Source organism: Populus nigra, chromosome 18, assembly GCF_951802175.1.
Source record: "Populus nigra chromosome 18, ddPopNigr1.1, whole genome shotgun sequence".
NCBI classification, from domain to species: Eukaryota; Viridiplantae; Streptophyta; class Magnoliopsida; order Malpighiales; family Salicaceae; genus Populus; species Populus nigra.
Genome location: NC_084869.1, coordinates 11,949,338 through 11,965,227, shown reverse-complemented (window position 1 = coordinate 11,965,227; position 15,890 = coordinate 11,949,338). Strand labels below are relative to the sequence as shown.

The 15,890-nt window shown below is 34.0% G+C and overlaps 3 protein-coding genes and 1 long non-coding RNA gene across 4 annotated transcripts; 3 read left to right on the top strand and 1 right to left on the bottom strand.

Moving 5' to 3' along the window:
- Positions 1-294: 294 nt before the first annotated feature.
- Positions 295-2,464, bottom strand: LOC133678880 (pectinesterase PPME1). The gene is made up of 4 exons (XM_062101385.1): positions 1,979-2,464; positions 1,534-1,740; positions 710-954; positions 295-451 (listed from the first exon to the last, which is right to left on the bottom strand). Exons 1-4 carry the CDS (start codon positions 2,462-2,464, stop codon positions 295-297), a joined length of 1,095 nt encoding a protein of 364 aa, XP_061957369.1.
- A 2,128-nt stretch (positions 2,465-4,592) lies between these two features.
- Positions 4,593-7,061, top strand: LOC133677794 (metacaspase-1-like). The gene is made up of 5 exons (XM_062099918.1): positions 4,593-5,195; positions 5,684-6,018; positions 6,214-6,333; positions 6,444-6,665; positions 6,890-7,061. The coding sequence occupies exons 1-5, from the start codon at positions 4,802-4,804 to the stop codon at positions 6,947-6,949; spliced, it is 1,131 nt and encodes a 376-aa protein (XP_061955902.1). The 5' UTR covers positions 4,593-4,801; the 3' UTR covers positions 6,950-7,061.
- A 2,808-nt stretch (positions 7,062-9,869) lies between these two features.
- LOC133678074 (probable pterin-4-alpha-carbinolamine dehydratase, chloroplastic) lies at positions 9,870-12,052 on the top strand. Its single transcript, XM_062100260.1, has 3 exons — positions 9,870-10,360; positions 11,417-11,609; positions 11,762-12,052. Exons 1-3 carry the CDS (start codon positions 10,001-10,003, stop codon positions 11,851-11,853), a joined length of 645 nt encoding a protein of 214 aa, XP_061956244.1. The 5' UTR covers positions 9,870-10,000; the 3' UTR covers positions 11,854-12,052.
- Positions 12,053-12,597: 545 nt separating this feature from the next.
- LOC133678075 (uncharacterized) lies at positions 12,598-13,364 on the top strand. Its single transcript, XR_009835895.1, has 2 exons — positions 12,598-12,901; positions 12,995-13,364. It is a non-coding gene; the product is annotated as an uncharacterized LOC133678075 (long non-coding RNA).
- Positions 13,365-15,890: the final 2,526 nt, after the last annotated feature.

Below are 15,890 nucleotides of genomic sequence, written 5' to 3'. Positions count from 1 at the left end.
GACTGATCAGCCTTCCAATTTTTCATGTCTGCTCAGGCGATCATGTTAGCCACCTCAACGTTGCTGTTGTAGTCGATTTAGTCTTCAAGCCTGGCCTTCCTTCTTGTCGATATATATATATGGTATTTGTAAGAACATGAACACGAGAGAATCCAATTTCCTTCATTTGGTTTCTCTGCATATTGATTTATTTTTCCACAAGATGGATTTTACTGCTCTATATATGGTTAACAATTATTCTGCATCTCTATCTCTATATGCCTAAGGATAATGATTTTTGATTTACATCCAAAATTAATTTGGAGGATGAAGCAGCCATTTGGAACTTTCAATGAAGCCAAGAGAAATGAAGGGAGCTGCTTGATCAGGTGTTAGCTGCCTGCTCGATTTAGCGCGGCCTGCGGGGTTAGCTCCTTCCCCCTCGCACTTGTATTCTCCAAATAAAGCAGTCCTGAAAGCAATGGCTCGCATATATTAACAAAGCATTCAATCCCTAAAATTTAATGATTCCACTCTCGAAAAATGTAAACTTGATTTTATCTAAATAATTAGGGGTCCAGTTCATTAAAAATAATAAAAACCCTTTTGATTTTTTTCATAACAAACGAGCTTGAAATTAACCGAACATGGTTATCCTTTTCGTATCTTAAAACACAGAGTAAACACGATCTTAAGATAATTATAAATAGAAGATGGATCAAATACATACTGGTCTCGTTCAGGGTGGAAATTATTGGACCATCCCTCAGGATTAACAACACTGCTCATGGTAGTGTATGAGAAGACCACTCGTGGCCTTGCCTGCCATGCTCGTCCCAAATACGCCCCCTTGGCGCCAGTGCCATCTACTTTACAATGCACGAACGAAAATCCAGTATCTTCTGCCTCGCTGTTTCTTGCATGGGCAGTGATGAAGTTCCCATTTTCATCACCAATCACATGTAACTCTGTTCCCTGCATTTAGTTGGATATTCAATATATTACACCACATGTATGGACGTCAATTGCTATCCATACCATAGCCCCGGGATACGAGTTAGGAGGGTCAGTCCATGGATTGATGAGTTGACACGGTGTATTTAGTTTTTTTTAAAGAAACTAAATTGTTTTTGACAAGCTTTTTTTAAAATCTAAACAAGTCACTCGAACCTAACCATGTCAAGTCTCCAGGCAGTTCAAAAGTGAACCCAAACAAAACTAGGGTCCGGGTCACCAGGTTGAGCTCGTCAATATGTGAATCGACGAGTTGACCAATTCTATTGGTTTTTTCATGAAAAAAAATTGTTTTGACAATTTGTATTTTGAAAAAAAATAAAAACCACGTTTTTCTGGAAAAAAAAGGATGTTGATCGGGTTATTGGTTGACTCATCGAGTCACTCAGGTTTAACCGGGTCAACTCTCTGTACTATTCAAAATCAAACAAAGACCCCCCGGGTAGGCGGGTCTTGGTTTAATAAATATTATCCATCTACAGTAACACAATCAATTTTTAAATAGAATTTAATTCGGAGAGTTAATTTTTTAAGGGTTACCAAATACAAGGACTTTCCGCTACCAAAAATGTAATCAACGGTGCCTTCAATATAACAATCCTTGAAGAGATGCCGTCCCTTGTCATCACACAATGTGTCTTGAAATCCAATTAATCTGCAGTTATAGAAAGCAGACTTGTCCCCAGAAATCCTCAGAGCAACTGCTTGTTCTCCTTTCAATTCCCCATTTGGCCTCGGTGCAGAGTTCTGTTCCAACAATTCCATAGAAAAGAAAAGGCAACATAAAATAACCTCAAAAAAAGAAAAGAATCAGTGAGATGTGAAAATACATTTTAATTTTAAGACGTGGGAATTTGCCTGCTCTATGATGATCAAGATGGCCTTAAGTTCCCCTCATCATTAACATTCAAACTTCAGCAGGGCGATGTGAAGTAGTGAAAAGAAATGGAAATCATTGATAATATTTTATGAAACGAGCACACACCTTAAAAATGATATTAGCAGCCACAAAGTAATCAGCCTCAGCTTCCAAGGTAGCACTGTAAACAGTTCCATATTCTTTTGCCGTGCCGTCAAATGACAAGGTTGGCTTGTTACCAGGCGATCCCAAGAATGTTACAAAAGGTTTGGTACGTTCGATTTTGAGTTTTTCAATGTACTCTCCAGGTCCAATATCCACAATCACTCGTTCTGTGTTCCCTGTTGGAATGCTGTTAATAGCATCCTTCAAGGTTTTGAATTCTCCACTTCCATCTTGTCGAACCTTGATGGTTCTTGGTTTGGCCTCGGCCGCTTCGAGGGCAGGGTCTATGGTGCCCTTACGGGCTGCCAGGGGCTTGACATTGTCTTGAAACCATGTGTTTAGGCTCGATGGATCGGCAGGTATCGGACTTTTATCATCAGAACTAACGGTGGTGGACACGAGAAGAATGGCCGTAATGGCACACTGAATAGCTGCAATGGAACCCATCTTTCTTTTTTCTGGTGGAATATTTTCGTGGAATAAGATTGGAATTTATAGGCTGATCACTAGCAAGAGAGACTTGGAATACTTGGGATTGAGAGAGCTCTTCGCATAATTCCCTCTATTTTAAATTGCTGGTTACCTCACAACCACTTGATATATATGAAGCAATACGATAGAATAGCATCTTCTCCTTCTTTCCTTTTTCTTTCTTTCTTTCTTTTTTTAACATAGCCAAAGATAGCTGTTTCTCCATTGGCCAAACCAGGAAGGAAGGACATTTTTTTCAAAACTTCTACGTGTCTCTATATATATATATAAAAAAAAAAAATAGAATTAATTTTCAATTTTTGTACTTCTGTTCATCATCTAGCATCAAATTTAATTTACTTTGCTAGAATAGTATTCTTTTCCGTACAGTATTTTCTTGTTGCAAAATCATTATAATACTAAATTTTAACATCGTATGCTCTTTTTTACAACCTTAAGATTTTGGCTGCTTATTACATTTTTCTCTTTTATTTCTAAAATGTCTACTTGCCTCAAGATACGTACATGCTCCATAATGAATCTTTTGATATTTTAATTTTAATTGATATTTTAAATTTATTTAGAATTTTATTTTCATATAAAGAATTATGATTTATAATAATTAAAAATATAGGATATTGAAATTTAATTCTTTTAGAATAGGGATAAAGATAATGTTTTTCTGTTTATTGAGTAACATATTGTAAAGGAAATAATCAAGGTAAATATTCTTAACTATTTTCTAATAAATAAAAAGAAGAAATCAAGGAATTGAATAACTCAAACAAATCAAAAAATTTATTTCAATCACTTGATTAAAGGAGATGATCGGGGAACTTGTATAATTTATTTTGTTTTGTTCTTTTTATGTCTTATTATATGATTACATAAACTCTACATGAGTTTTATATATATATATATATATATATATATATATATATATATATATCAAATTATTAAAAGATAGCATTTTTTCTATTAATTTTAAATTTCTACACATAAAATAACAGCATGCTATTTTAATAAATATTATATAAAAATGGATAGAAGGTGGGTTAACATAACAAAAACATTAACCTTAAATAAAAGAAAAAAGTAATTAATGTCAAGGTTATAGCACCATTGTTCTGAGTAATTCTTACCTTAATAATGATATTAGAAGATACAAAATAAGCAGAATCAACTTGCAAGGTGGCACTGTAAACAGTTCCATATACCCAGCAAATGTCAAGGTTGGCATGGTACTAGCCGATCCTTTAAACGTAATGAAAGACTTATCTTTCTCAATTTCGATTTTTTCGTGTAGACTCCGGCACCGATATCGACGATTACACAATATTGGAAGCTTTCAACGGCATCGGTCAAGGTTTTGTAATCACCACTTTCAAGGGCAGGTTATAAATAACGAATATTATTTAAAAAGGTTTGTATTAAGTGTTTCTATAATGAATCATATGGCGATCCTGATAAATACAAAATTTTTAGATTTGACAATCATATAAATCCAAGAAAATATACGTTTGACGAACATATTAGATCAAGTTTTTTATTTCAATTAAGTATTCTAAAATCCAATAAACAAGCAGTGTACACACCTTAGACAAAATCATTCAAACCAGATCCATTTATATCATTTTCCCCATGAATGTGCACACGCCTCATGCTTCAAATTTCCAACCATTTAAAACATCTTGCTCTTTCTGTCCAGTAGAGTTGTCTTTCCTTTCATACCACAAGTCAAATAATTGAATAGTGTTCTTGTTTGACCCGATCATGAAAAATTAGATGACCAAATCAATGTTCCAAAACCATTTACCAATTTACTTTTTTTTTTTATTTAGTTGTCATGATTAGGGTATTCTTCAACGGGCAACATGCAAGAAACAAGCCTATCAATGAATAGCATAGTAGTGCACTTGATTAATTTTATAATCCCTTTCGTTATCAATTAATCAACTCATACTATAATCTTAAAATCATTTTTTTCTGATAAAATACTATTAAAACCATTGAAGTATGATGAGTGAAAATTTAAAAAGATATCTAGTCATTTAAGCACAGAAGTTCTCTCTTTGGCCAATCATTGTTTACTGGCCAACTTGTTTGTGTCCAATGAACTGTACATGGAAGTCAAAGTTATCATCCCCACCCTCTCCACGTTTTGCCCTCCTCCACAAGCCGCTCTCCTTCCAAACCTCTTACCAACTTTGCCTTGTATCATCAGCATTAAATTAATCATCCTATTGCCAATAATCCCTTCTCAAACTTTTTTGAGTTCTGACATTTCTGCGTCTCTCAGAGACACTAACCAGCATGTACATGTTAGTCAACTGTTCAAACTGCCACACCCTTTTGCAGCATCCACCAGGAGCCAACTCCATCTGCTGTGCTATCTGCCATGCCATCACCTACATAGCTGATCCTCGCTTAGCCCCACCACCGCCTGCTCGATCTTACTCATCCTCGAGCCACTACCAGCATTACCCTCCCCCGCCTCATCCTTTTCAAGAAATTCCATCACCATTCAGTCATGCGCCTCCTGGACCACCACCTGCTGTCCATGGCACAAAGCGTGCTGTGATTTGTGCGGTGTCTTATAAGAATACTAAGAATGAACTCAAAGGGTGCATTAATGATGCCATGTGCATGAAGTATTTGTTGGTTAATAGGTTCAACTTCCCTCAATCCTCCATCATCATGCTCACTGGTAAGAATTTTCAAACATTTATTTCCGTTCTTGTACTTTTTCTTGAAAGATTCTTGATAGTTTGATTTATACCGTCTTTAATCCGCATATACAATGATTTGGTAATTGATTAATTAATGATTTATACCCTCATAATTTAGGTTATTTTGTTGGATATAAGTTCTCTTTACAAAGTTATTGACTCCGTTTGGTAGAATCAAGTACATATTTTAATGTCTTATTAGCTTTCATAATCAGGGGGAATGCTCTCATGTGTTTTTAAGTTTGGTTGACTTTGGAATGAATGATATGCTTGTTAGTGTATTGTTATCCCGAATTTCAATTTGATACATTCCTATACTAAGATCTAATCAGCCGAGTAGAAGTTCTAAAACAAATTAAGAGTTATTTCAAGTTTAACTATGACCAATGTGTTCGATGCTCAAGGCACATGGAGTACTTTTCTGTGATTATATCACTATTCATGCTGATTAATAATCAATTTGCAGAGGAAGAGACTGATCCTTATAGGCGGCCAACTAAATCCAACATGAGATTGGCATTGTCATGGCTCGTGCAAGGATGTCAGCCTGGAGATTCGTTAGTGTTTCATTTTTCCGGTCATGGTTCGCAGCAGAAGGATTACAATGGAGATGAGTTGGATGGATATGATGAAACACTTTGTCCAACAGATTTTGAAACTCAAGGAATGATTGTTGATGATGAGATCAATGCAGTAATTGTCAAGCCTATTTCCCATGGTGTTAAGCTTCATGCCATCATTGATGCTTGCCATAGTGGCACTGTGCTGGATTTACCGTTTCTCTGCAGAATGGATAGGTTTGTCCTATCCCTTTCTTTTCTTACTAAAAACGTAGCATAACCTTGCAGTTGAGAAATACATGGATAAACCCCTGTTCATAGCCTTTGGCACCTTGCAGCAAATGCTGGCTATGAATGGAAATCGATTATATTTGCATCCTCTCTATCCAAATATTGTACTTTTCTTGCTCATAAATGCTTACATTGATGAAAATAGAGCGGGAAGTATGTTTGGGAAGATCATCGCCCTCGATCAGGAGTTTGGAAAGGGACAAGTGGTGGGGAAGTGATCTCCTTCAGTGGCTGCGATGATGATCAAACCTCTGCAGACACTTCGGTACTTCCATAATTAAGCATACATGTCAAACTTTATAATCTAGAAATCAAGAATGGATTTTCTCATTCACAGCAGCGATGCACTTATTCAATCTGAATCTATATGGACAGGCTCTATCAAAGATCACTTCAACAGGTGTAATGACTTATTCATTCATCCAAGCAATCGAGCGCGGACATAGAACTACATACGGCAGCATGCTAAATGCAATGCGGGCTACCATCCGTAAGAGGACCAATGAGCATGGTGGTGGTGTGCATGGTGGTGGTGTTGTACCAACACTTATCTCAATGCTATTAGCAGGGAGGAATTACAGAGGAGGGAACACACAGGTATGTTTTTTCAGCACTAACTTTTTGCTGTTTGTATTCGGCACATATCACCATTGCAAAAGCTGTGGTGACATAAATTTTCTAATCATGTTTGTTTGTATGTGCTCATACATCACATTCATTAATTCTGCTTTGATTTTTTTATCTCCATTTGCTTAGCAAAAGATAGACTAGAACACATGTTCTTGCCTTTGCTGATTGGTGGTGTTAAAATCTTTCTGCAGGAACCACAGTTAACTGCTAGCGAACCATTTGATGTGTATTCAAAACCTTTCTCCTTGTAGCCAGAGAAGAAATTGTCATGAAACTACATGATATGTTCGAGGGAGTCATATGTACTGTTCCTGAGTAAACACCACTTTCCATCATTAATTATAATTAATTATAAAATTAAAAGTGTGGGATTTTCACTGTGCATGATCTTATCGTTCATCCTTTTACACGTTACTATGGATGAACTATAAATTTTTATTGTTTTTTAATTTGGTCATCAAATTTTTTTCCAGCGATTTAGTTCTAATTGAAAATCAATTGATTTTGATTTTGATTTCTTATGAAAGAGTCGGATTAAAAGAAAATGGACATAAATAAAAAAGGTGCTAAAAAGGGTGGTGCGCAATAAGTTTTGAAAAAGATACACTTTGGTCCCCAAACTTAAAATTAACGCAAATTATACAATTTTGACACCTCAATATTTTTTAAATTTAGTTTTGGTATAAAGGTTTATTTTTATTATTTTTAGTTCCTGGTTAACAAAGGAGAGAGAGAGGTCACCGAATTTCGACAGTAGAGAAAAAAACATATTAAGTGTTTTGGGCCTTTAAATAGTTTATGTTAAATAGTTTCTTTTGATAAGGAAAGTTCATATTAAGTGCTTTCTTTACCTTTAAAGTTTGTAAAAAAATAAATTTGAGCTCGGGTTGATTTGGTTTTTGGGATGGTAATTTGGTTTTTTAGGTCATGGATAAATTTATCATGTTTCTTAAAGTGTTTTGGGTCAAAATGAATTGAAAAAAAGGTTTTGGGTAAAAAAATTTAAACCCTTATTTTCTAGCCACCACAGTGGCCAAAATCTGGACAAGATCAAACAATACATCATCTAATTATTTTTCAAAAAAAAACTAGGTGCAGCAAAAAAAAAAAGCCTAATCATGTGACCCTTAACGAAATAGGAGAAGCAAGCTGGCTAGCCTAGTAACACCTGTTCTTTTTTCAATTAATGCTTCTTTTTATATTGTGTTTTCAAAAAAAAAATATTTATGTTTATATTAATACCAATTGTCTCTTTTATTTTATTTAAAGAGCTTTTTTTAAATGAAGGTTATTTTTTGGTTATGCATTTAATTTTCAAAAAGATGTTTCTCATTCATGTATAATTTTTTTTTATCATTTGTATAGATGAATTATATTTTTAAAATAAAAAATATTTATTTTCAGACAATATTTCTAATATGTGTAATCTTGCATAATTATTTTTTCTTTTTTTTTACTCAATCAATTTAATGTGTTTGTCTATTTCTATGATCGTTTGATTCAATAAAAAAAATATTATAATAAATAGAATTTAGCAAACATAATCGGGTAAATATCTCGTCTTACAAGATTAAATATCTTGATCTACATTCATCTTTTGATTTTTCAAGTTTTATGTTTAGGTATCATTAATAACTTTTTATTTATTTATTTGCACACATAGTTCTTGTTTTATTTAATTACATGTATGTATAAACTTTTTAATTTGCGCTTAGATTTTTAAAACTATAAAAAAACATTGAAAAAACATGCATATATAATTTTTTTATAAAAAGTAAAAATATCTAATTTGTAATGAAATGCGAGTCACATAACTAGTAAATTTTAAAAAGTATAGCTGGATTACTATAGAGAATTGCACAATGATATCTCTAACACATAATTTCTAAACCCAATTCGATGGTTCATCCATGCCAAAACATAGGTTTTAAGTTGGAGAGTTAACTTGAATTAATTTAATATTTTAAAATAAAAACATGAAAAAAAACATTTGCTGAATACACAAGCCTAATTTAAGAAGCTTGTGTTTAAGTATGTGAAAAATTAATTTTTTCCAAGTAAAATACACAAGCCTAATTTAAGAAGCTTCCCTGTCAAATACTTACACAAGCCCCCCTTTTCAATGAATTGTTTTGTCAAATACTTGCACATTCTCCTTTTTCAATGAGTTTTCTTTAATTGTTTCCTTCCCAATGTTATTTTTTCTGTCTACCAAAACATTTGAATCTCTCACTTGCCTTTTCACTCTCAGATCAACGTTGTAGGTATCATTCTCTTCTTTGTCGATGATTCCTTTCCAGACAAGTTGAGCAACATTGAATTAATACATGAATTGGGCAATTTAGGAACCAGCTTCAGCTTCCTCTTGCAATGGCTCATAATTCCATTTAATTCATTAATTTCCTCACCATATAAGGAGTCGTGGTAACTGTCGTCGTCGGTACAAAGTGGTTGGTGACAGATGAGGTAGCAATGGAGGTTAGATCAAAGAAGAACTGAGGAATCAACTAAGAAGGGGAAGAAGAATAAGGGAAGAAAGGGAAATGAAGATTTTTATCCATAACACAAAATGATATTTATTAAAAAAAATCTGAGCTCACTCGAGTTTTGAGTAGACCTAACAGGTCATTGAGTTTGACTAGATCAATTTTAATTTTAATTTTTTCTTCGTAAAACTCATGTTAGATTTGAAGTTAATCGGTAGGTCACTGATTTTAATCAGACCAATTATATTTCTGTTTTTTTAGTTTTGTATAACCCGATCAAGACTAGAGGTTGCTTTAGTCCAGGGTTAATTTCATGTTTAACATATTATAATATTTATATATGTATAAAATATATTTATAACTTCATTAAAGCGTTTTTTTTTATTTATCAAAACATTTTTATATATTAAGAATTTTAATTCACATGAAAAACAGTCCAAATTAATTGAAGGTGTGAAGTGATAGTTAGATATGTAGGTTATTTTGATATGAATTCTTGTTTTGGGATTTATAGATACAAAAATGTTTTTTTTAGATAAATGATTTACTTGCAAACCCTAAGAAAATAGCCCTTTTAGCTCACAAAAACCGACGTCGTCTTCTTTTACTGAAACGGCAAGCCGGTTGACATTGAAGTCCACGTCATCAAGAAGACGTGGCCGGTGGCACTTCACCTCAGCCACTGGTAACTGAACCGTCCTTTCGAAAAACGTCTGGTCCAAAAACCCCTGCTAACCACCAGATAAACACAGCAAGACAAAGACAACCCTCCTTGAACTTAGCTCCCGTTATCACCACCAGTCACAGTAAACCACCATGGGTACCACCGCCACAACCACCACTCGCTTCCCCTTCTCCCTCCCACCCCCTAAATCCTATCCTCCACACAACCACCACCACTTCAAAGTCTCCATCTTGACTCCCATTATAACCCCCTCTTTGAGACTCCAAGCTATGGGAGCTGGCGACAAGTTAGGTGAATTTGGTGCCAGAGACCCTTTTCCTGCTGAAATAGAAAGTGGGTTTGCTGAGAAAGTGTTAGGAAATGTTAATACTGAACATAAGATTCTCATTCCTACTGTTTCTGCTCTTTCTCTTTCTCAGCAAGAGTGTACTCCTATATCTCCTTTGCAAGATCCCATGTCTAAAGATGATGCTCAAAAACTGTTAAAGAAGGTAAATTTCATGTCCCCATACGGATTGCTTTGCCCCTGTTTTCTGTTTTAAGTTTGTGGTTTGCTATGTACAGCATGTTTTATCAGTTGTAGTTTGTTCAAGTTTACTTACTCTCTATGCTAGTTGATAAATGTTGAATTGGACTCGTAAATGTTAGTTTTGTGGTGGTGGAGTTGGTGTAGTACCTGAAATTGCTTCATGTATGCAAATTAGTCGATTCTGAAGAGATGGAAGATGAAGAGCACTCATTTGGTTTTGTTCTTTTAATGCCGGATTCATTATTTCTCATGGCACTTAAAAGTTTGAACCTTTAGAAATTGCAAGTTGCAGTGCTGCATTTATTTGCAGACTGTAGGAGTCGATTTGAATCTTTGATGCTGCGAATCAGCAATTCTTTTGGACCAATCTTTGCCTGCATTTTGTGTTGCCGGATTTTTTATTCTTCTACTTAGCATCTTGGTTCTGAAATGAAGTGCTTGTTCTGCACACTTGCACAAATTGTTTCCACGGTTGGTTTTCTTTTTCATGTTCTTAATAGAACTCTCAGTTTTTTTCTTAGCAGATAAAAAGTATCCTTTTTTCGAGCTTCTATCTAACATTTTCTTTTTATTTTTCCTGTGCTCAGAAAAACTAATTAGCAGTATGTGTTTCCAAGAGAAAATCATTATCAAGAAGCAACTCTTCTCTTGCGATAGATCATGTTGAAATGCTTTGATAAGTGAAGTTCCTAGCATATTTGAATTCCATAATATTTATCAAATATTCTATGCTACCACGTAGAAATAATTAAAAAAAGATTCTCACATTAAGAACCCGATAAAAGATATAAAAACTTCTGATCCAATATTTTTCTCTCGTCTAGCTGTTTTAACATCCTAGTGCATTTGCTTCTGTTTCATTTTGGATACTGACAGACAAAAGCAAAGGTAGCATATTCAGCATTGTTTTTTTCATTTGCATAGACATATGAAGTAAATTCTGAGAGTTCCATGTCCAGCTTCCAACTGCGAAAACTTCAATGTGCTTTTGCTTAAAGGAAAAGATTTTCATTTGTAGGTTCTAGGCTGGAGACTCCTGGATGAAGAAGGCGGACTGAAACTGCAATGCTTGTGGAAGTTGAGAGATTTTAAATGTGGGGTTGAGCTTGTCAATAGAATTTACAAAGCTACAGAATCAAGTGGCCATTTCCCAAATGTGCACTTGGAACAGCCCAATCAAGTTAGAGCTGAACTATGGACTGCATCCCTTGGTAAGCTTTCAAGTTCACAACTCTCTCTCTCAACTCCAATGCTTTTTACCTTGAAGGCTAATATTGAATTTCCTTGTACTCAACATGCAACCTGAACCAAATGATCTCTTTGACAGCGCTTGAAATTTAAAAGTTTTCTGTTGGAACTGCAGGTGGCTTGAGTTTGAATGATTTCATTGTTGCGGCCAAGATTGATGAGATTAAGACATCTGACCTTGTCCCTAAAAAAAGAGTCTGGGCATAGTTGGATTTTCCTTGTAAGCTTTCCTGAAGGAACCTGAGAGATCGGTCTGTTAATAAGTTGGTGTTTCAGAATCCAACAACAGTCTACAGAGGCCTCATTTTTCCACAATTCATGAAGAGAACTCACTCAGCTTTTTCCTCAGTCCTTGTGTATATGAATTTTTATTCATTCAGAATTTATGATTTTCTTGATCCTTCTACGTTCACTTCTGATATACAATCAATTAAGTTGCAATCTGCAAAATTACCTTCCATTTGTGTTCTAACTAAGATATTGTAATGTTAGCTAGAAAATCTGTGAACTTCTGTGACATATCTTCACAGACAAAAATCAAATTAAGGATGTAAGCGGGGAAAAAAATCAAAATCAAAATCAAAATCAGTACTTTCCTAGTAGCTGATTAGTACTTGAGTTCTACACAATTCCAATCTTACACGGCAAAATCAAGGGCACAGGAACTTCTCCAATATTTTTGAAAACATATTTGGGTTTCTAGTATCAAACTACTGTAAAGTACAAGGCAACAACATCTCCTAAGTTCAAAACTTTGAGGAAAGAGAACCTGACAGACAAAAATGGTTGCAGCAGCAGCTGCTGCTACAGATAATCCACTAACTTTGAGGAAAGAGAACCCAATGTTTTTCTTACCTTCACTCTCTTTTTTCTTTCTTCATCCGACTCAGTGTTTTCTTGCATTTCAGGTCCTACAGCAACTGGTGTGCTGCGATGGACAGAGGTAGTTTAGTTTCCCTACCAGAAAGCTTCTGCACTTTTGTTTCTCTGATTTTAAGGCACACATAACGAAAATGTCTGCATTGTCAGGGTTGCCAGTATTACACGTTCAGTCAGTCAGAACTTTTGGTGCTGATGTGATTAGCAACACCATGTGTGCACTTATGAAGTTCGACAAAATGCTTATTAAGTTAGCAAATTATGTAGGGACTGAACTTTGTACTGATTTTCTATGTTGCAGAGGCAATGTACCAGAAAGGCTGATGCTTTGACAGTTACAGCTAAATTTGAGCTGAAACCTCCTCCATATCCCATGGTAAGATTTGAAACAAAGCAATATCTTTTTCCAAGAAATTAAGTTACTTGTTAATGAGTGAAATAACGGGCTTGGGTTTCTTATACGTGACAGGATGATTTAGAGCCGCATATAAGGAGTCGTGGTACCTGTCGTCGTTGGTAATAACAATGTAGTTGGTGACGGATGAGGTAGTAATGGAGGTTAGATCAAAGAAGAAATGAGGAATCAACTAAGAAGGGGAAGAAGAACAAGGGAACAAAGGGAAATGAGGATTTTTATACCTAACACAAAATGATATTTATTAAAAAAATAAATGTCTTCTCACTCAGGTTCTGAGTAGACATAACTGTTCATTGAGTTTGACTATGCTAATTTCAACTTTGATTTTTTCTTTATAAAACCTATGTTAAGTTTAGAGTTGATCAGCGGGTGATCGAGTTTAATCGAATCAATTACAACTTTATTTTTTGGCTTTGTATAACCCGATCAAGTTTGTAGGTTGCTTTGATCCAAGGCTAACTTGTTAGGCTGGATAGAGTTTTACATATAATAATATTTATATATATGTATAAAATATATTTATAACTTCGTTAAAGTGTTTTTTTTTAAATTTATCATAACATTATATCGTATGCTCTTTTTTACAACCTAAGATTTTTTTCTTTTTTATTTCTAAAATGTCTAATTACATCAAGATAAATGCACCATGATGAATCTTTTGAAATTTTAATTTTAATTGATATTTTAAATTTAATTAGAATTTTATTTTCATATAAAGAATTATGATTTATAATAATTAAAAATATAGGATATTGAAATTTAATTCTTTTAGAATAGGGATAAATATAATGTTTTTCTATTTATTGAGTAAAATAATATTAAGAAAATAATCAAGGTAAATATTCTTAATTATTTTCTAATAAATAAAAAGAACGAATAAAGAAATTGAATAACTCAAACAAATGAAAAAAATTATTTAATCACCTAGTTAGAGGAGGTGATCGGGTATCTTGTATAATTTATTTTATTTTGTTTTTTATATATATATCTTGTTATATATATGATTATATGAGACTATAAATTTTAAAATCAAAAGTTTTCAAACACTATAAATTTTAAATGAGAGTTTCCTATGCCATTAGCCCTTCATAAGTTCATATTGCCAATGATATTGTAAACTCTTCATTGTCCTGTTATTCTCTATTATACATGCGATGAACACAAAGAACTTGAACGTTTTGAAATTAGCAGAATTTTCTTCTTTTTTCTTACAAATACATGGAGCAAGTTGACCATTATCTATCTTTATCAATGTTCTTAACTTAGATTTCACTCTATATATACCCCCTTCTTCTTCTTTTTCTGGATTCAACGGAGTGCTAATTAAGATCTGAATTAAATCTAACAAAGCCTTGGTGTTACAACACTATATATGTCTTCTAATAATAGATTAACACACCCAAAGGGATCAGCTTCAGAAAAATAAGAAATTCCTAGGAGCAATGGGCAAGCACAAGCTGCAAGCCAATCACCGCTCCCGTTTGCTTCCCTGTAAATATGACACGACAGGACCTCCCATGGTCGACTTTGTCATAGCTGATGTATGGCTGAAACTACTTGTTGATGACTACCATGAAGATTGCTTGCAGAAGATAACAGTTGCACTGCTGTAGCTGAATCTACCTCAAGCAAAAGCTTTCTGTAACCTTCATTGCATGCCATTTCCAATCCAATCAAAATACCCCACAGTTCAGTGCAAAGCACCGAAAAAACACCAATATGATAAGAGAATCATTGAATGCAGGACCTAGAATCGTCCCTTAGCAGCCCTCCAGCAGTAGAAGTTCCTCGAGTTTGTTGAAAAACACCATCCGTATTCAATCCTTTTGGTGGCCTCATCCACCCAATTAGCTTCCCGTGCCTGATTGCAGTTGGAGTAGTAACAGCCTTTTATTTCACCAAGTCCATACATGCCAAGAACAAGAACCAAACCAATCATTATGATCAAATTGGAAAAAATTAGAGCACAAGAAACAACTCAAGAGTTATATTATAAAACCAAATCAGGTATTTTTTACCTTTTCATCTTCCAAAACGCAAAAAATAATGATAAAAAAAATCCAGGACATTAAACATTTTCCTGCGGGCCTAGATATGCCAAAGAATATTATTTTATAGAAACAAAAAATTCTCATTATTTTATTTTTGCAGTTGAACCCGATCTTAAAAATTTTGGGTAATTTTTAATTTTAAATAAAATTTAAAATCATTTTTTATTTAAACAAATTTTGTTTAAATGCACTTTTTTTTATTTTTTGAAAAAATCGATATATCAAAAAATAAGATACGCAGAAGTAAAACAAAAAAGAAATGAAAAGAGAATCAATCCATTAAACCAAGTTTTATTTTACTTTATTTTATTGGGAAAGCACTAAATCATGTTACAAATCGAAACAGAAAGAATTATATACTGAAGCTTTTATCATTAATGGGAAAACTGTACATCAAAAGAGAATCAATTGATCATTCTGTCTTCTATTTATTTCTGTTACTTGATTTTTCAATTACTATACACTCTATCTCTCGTCTCCTTACTTAACCTTTTACATGTGTCAGACTCGCTACTCAATTAGCTTCCTATATAACATTATATGTCCTCTATGCTCTAATAATTAGAATAATTAATGAACAATTTTCCACCTTATTTCGGAGGATGAAGCAGCCATTTGGAACCCTAAATATATGCAAGAGAAATTAAAGGGTTCACTTGCAGAGGGGTCAGCTGCTTGCTGAATTTAACACGGCCAGTACTAGGGTTAGAGTATTGTAAGGGAGAGTTCACCACTCACTACTGAAGTTAATTATTTTACATTCCTCGAAAAACTATTTCATGGAGCCATTTTTAAAATGAATAGTGCTAATTTAGTCCAAACTTTTTCATGTCCTTTCGAATTTGGATTTTTCATCAATATCCAAGTCAAAAAAAGTCACAAATTTAATTCTTAGA

Coding starts and splice junctions, on each gene's coding strand:
- LOC133678880 (XM_062101385.1), bottom strand. CDS start 2,464: ATGGGTTCCATTGCAGCTATTCAGTGTGCCATTACGGCCATTCTTCTC. Junction 955..1,533: donor GCGGAAAGTCCTTGTATTTG/GTAACCCTTAAA, acceptor AACTAAATGCAG/GGAACAGAGTTACATGTGAT. Junction 452..709: donor TTCCACCCTGAACGAGACCA/GTATGTATTTGA, acceptor CATTGCTTTCAG/GACTGCTTTATTTGGAGAAT.
- LOC133677794 (XM_062099918.1), top strand. CDS start 4,802: ATGTACATGTTAGTCAACTGTTCAAACTGCCACACCCTTTTGCAGCAT. Junction 5,196..5,683: donor CTCCATCATCATGCTCACTG/GTAAGAATTTTC, acceptor ATCAATTTGCAG/AGGAAGAGACTGATCCTTAT. Junction 6,666..6,889: donor ACAGAGGAGGGAACACACAG/GTATGTTTTTTC, acceptor ATCTTTCTGCAG/GAACCACAGTTAACTGCTAG.
- LOC133678074 (XM_062100260.1), top strand. CDS start 10,001: ATGGGTACCACCGCCACAACCACCACTCGCTTCCCCTTCTCCCTCCCA. Junction 10,361..11,416: donor CTCAAAAACTGTTAAAGAAG/GTAAATTTCATG, acceptor TTTCATTTGTAG/GTTCTAGGCTGGAGACTCCT. Junction 11,610..11,761: donor ACTATGGACTGCATCCCTTG/GTAAGCTTTCAA, acceptor TTGGAACTGCAG/GTGGCTTGAGTTTGAATGAT.